This window comes from Silene latifolia, chromosome Y (genome assembly GCF_048544455.1).
Source record: "Silene latifolia isolate original U9 population chromosome Y, ASM4854445v1, whole genome shotgun sequence".
In the NCBI taxonomy this organism is placed as follows: domain Eukaryota; kingdom Viridiplantae; phylum Streptophyta; class Magnoliopsida; order Caryophyllales; family Caryophyllaceae; genus Silene; species Silene latifolia.
Window position 1 is genome coordinate 213224401 of NC_133538.1, and position 2771 is coordinate 213227171.

Consider the following 2771-nt stretch of genomic DNA (forward strand, 5'->3'; position numbering starts at 1 on the left):
AAACCCAAGAATTGGACTTCCTTTTGCATGAATGAACACTTCTCCAATTTTCCATAAAGCTTATGCTCCCGAAGTGTTTCAAACAATACTTGTAGATGCTTGAGGTGCTCTTCTTTGGATGGACTAAAAATCAGAATATCATCAAAGTATACCACCACAAATCGGCCCAAATAAGGCCTAAGGACCTCGGTCATCAACCTCATGAAAGTACTCGGAGCATTAGAGAGACCGAATGGCATGACAAGCCACTCATATAAGCCATGTTTGGTTTTGAAGGCTGTTTTCCACTCATCCCCTTCTTTGATTCTAACTTGATGGTAACCTTGCCTTAAATCGATCTTTGAGAACACTTGAGCTCCACTAAGCTCATCCAAGATATCGTCAAGTCTAGGTATGGGGAACCTATACTTAACGGTGATGTTGTTGATGGCTCGGCTATCGGTGCACATTCTCCATGACCCATCCTTTTTTGGAACAAGTAGTTGGGAACCGCACAAGGACTAAGTGACTCCCTCACAAATCCTTTACTCACTAACTCCTCAATCTGTTTTTGCAACTCTTTGGTGGCTATTTGATCACTTCTATAGGCTGCTTTGTTTGGTAAAGAGGCTCCCGGAATGAGGTCAATTTGGTGCTCAATGCCCCTAAGAGGAGGTAGCCCACTTGGAAGTTCATTAGGAAAGACATCCCCATAAGAATCAAGTAACTCTTGAACCTCCCTCGACACTCCCTCCTTGGCCGTGGCCTGCTGGCCGTGACCCTCTCCGTCACCTCCTATTCCCTTAGCCAACCCCGTAACCACTAAAGCATACACATCCCCCTCCCCTTCTAACTCTTGCAACAATTCAGCCCCATTGATTAATAGGATTTCCTTAGAAGGTTCAACCATTGAAGGTGGTGTTGTAGGTTTGATGGTGGGTGGTAATGGTGACAATATGACTCTTTTTGAAGCAAATTTGAAGGAATAGGTGTTCTCTTTCCCATGGTGAATCGAATCCCTATCAAATTCCCAAGGTCTCCCAAGTAACAAATGACAAGCATCCATGGGTAAGACATCACAAAGGACCTCATCAACATAATTCTTTCCAATGGAAAAAGAGACCAAACATTGTTTATCAACTCTAACCTCGGCTCCTTTGTTGAGCCACCTTAGTTTGTATGGACAAGGATGATTTATTGTGGGTAACGAGAGTTTTTCAATCAAAGTACTCGATGCTACATTAGTACAACTCCCCCCATCAATTATCAAATTACACACTCTTCCCTTGATGGTACACCTAGTCCTAAAGATTTGTTGTCTTTGGTCTAGTTCTAATGGTTGTGGTTGTGTGTGCATCACCCTCCAAGTAACCAAACTAAGTCCCGAATCCGGCAAGACTACCTCGGCTGCCTCTTTTTGTTCCTCATCATTCTCATCATTTTCACAAACAAGAATCTCATCCTCTCCCCAATGGACTACTTCTAGGGTGCTAAGAGCCCTCTTGGTTGGACAATCTTTCATGAAATGACCATACCCTTGACATTGGAAGCATTTCTTGAGGCCTACGGTTTTTCTTTGAGAATTTTCGGGTGCTTTTCCTTTGTCAAAATAGGCTGTTTTTGGTTGTGAATTTGAGAGGTCTTTGGGTTTTGATTCGGTTGGTGTGTGGGGTTTCGAGTAATGGCCTGTTTTGGTCGGGTATTTTTGTGGGTTAGCCCTTCCCTTTCCCGCTTTCTCAACTCTCAAAGCCAAGTTAACGGCCTCATCAAAGGACCACACATGTTGTAATCGGACTCTTTGAGCAACTTTGTCATCTAGACCCTCAACAAATCTAGCAATTTTTTGTTCCGGTTTCTCATTCATTTCACATTGCAAAGTGAGTTGCTCAAAATCTCTAATGTAAGACTCAAGTGGTTGTTGATCTTGTTTAAGTTGAGTGAGTTTAATGAACAAATCTTGAGTGTATTCTTTAGGTACAAATTTCTCATTAAGCTTCTTCTTCAACTTTAACCAAGACTTAATGGGTTCCTTACCATCTCTCTTTCTCTGATTTTTTAAGTTCTCATACCAAAGTGAAGCATATCCTTTAAGTTTTAAGATGGCAACTTTAAAACACTTAGCATCCGAATATGACTTAAACTCAAAGACTCTTTCGATAGTTCTAAGCCAATCTATTAAATCTTCGGGATTTAAACTACCATTAAAGTCTGGAATTTCTACCTTTAAGTCTTTAGGATGCTCCTCATGATGAGCTTCAACCCAAGAATCCCCGAATCCAGTGCAAGTCGTCCTCGCGTCCTCATGCTCTCGGCCCCTTGCTCCAAACCCACGGCCACGCCCTCTTCCATGGTGCGATGGTGGTCGTCCTCCACGCCTTGGTGGTGTTGGAACATTGGTCATCAAGGTTGTTATGGATTCCAAGATCAAATTCACATTTGTTGTCAATCGGTCTACTTTGTTTTCAAGACCGAGTATTCTCTCTTCACTCATTGGGCTGTTTTTGTGTTTTTGAATGTAGTTAGGAAAATGAACTCACAAAACTAAACCAAAGCTCTGATAACCAAGTTGGAGTGAAACTTCTAACTCGATAATTTAAGTAGAAAACTAAGGAAAGGAGCCTAAGTTTGCATGAAACAAACTTCAGATTAGGCGTGTCCCTAGGGACGGTTTTGGGTGATATGACTAACCCCGAACACACAGCAATAGGATTAGACTCGATAGTTTAAAAGCACACAAGCAAGTAAACTATCAAACTCCAAGCACAAAGCAAAGGAGCTCTTCAAGCACAAAG

At 42.0% G+C, this 2771-nt stretch overlaps 1 protein-coding gene across 1 annotated transcript; it reads right to left on the reverse strand.

The window, feature by feature from the left end:
• Positions 1-328: 328 nt before the first annotated feature.
• Positions 329-1843, reverse strand: LOC141630037 (uncharacterized). The gene has a single exon (XM_074442926.1). The coding sequence runs from the start codon at positions 1841-1843 to the stop codon at positions 329-331; it is 1515 nt and encodes a 504-aa protein (XP_074299027.1).
• Between the last annotated feature and the right edge of the window lie 928 nt (positions 1844-2771).

Coding starts and splice junctions, on each gene's coding strand:
- LOC141630037 (XM_074442926.1), bottom strand. CDS start 1,843: ATGAATGAGAAACCGGAACAAAAAATTGCTAGATTTGTTGAGGGTCTA.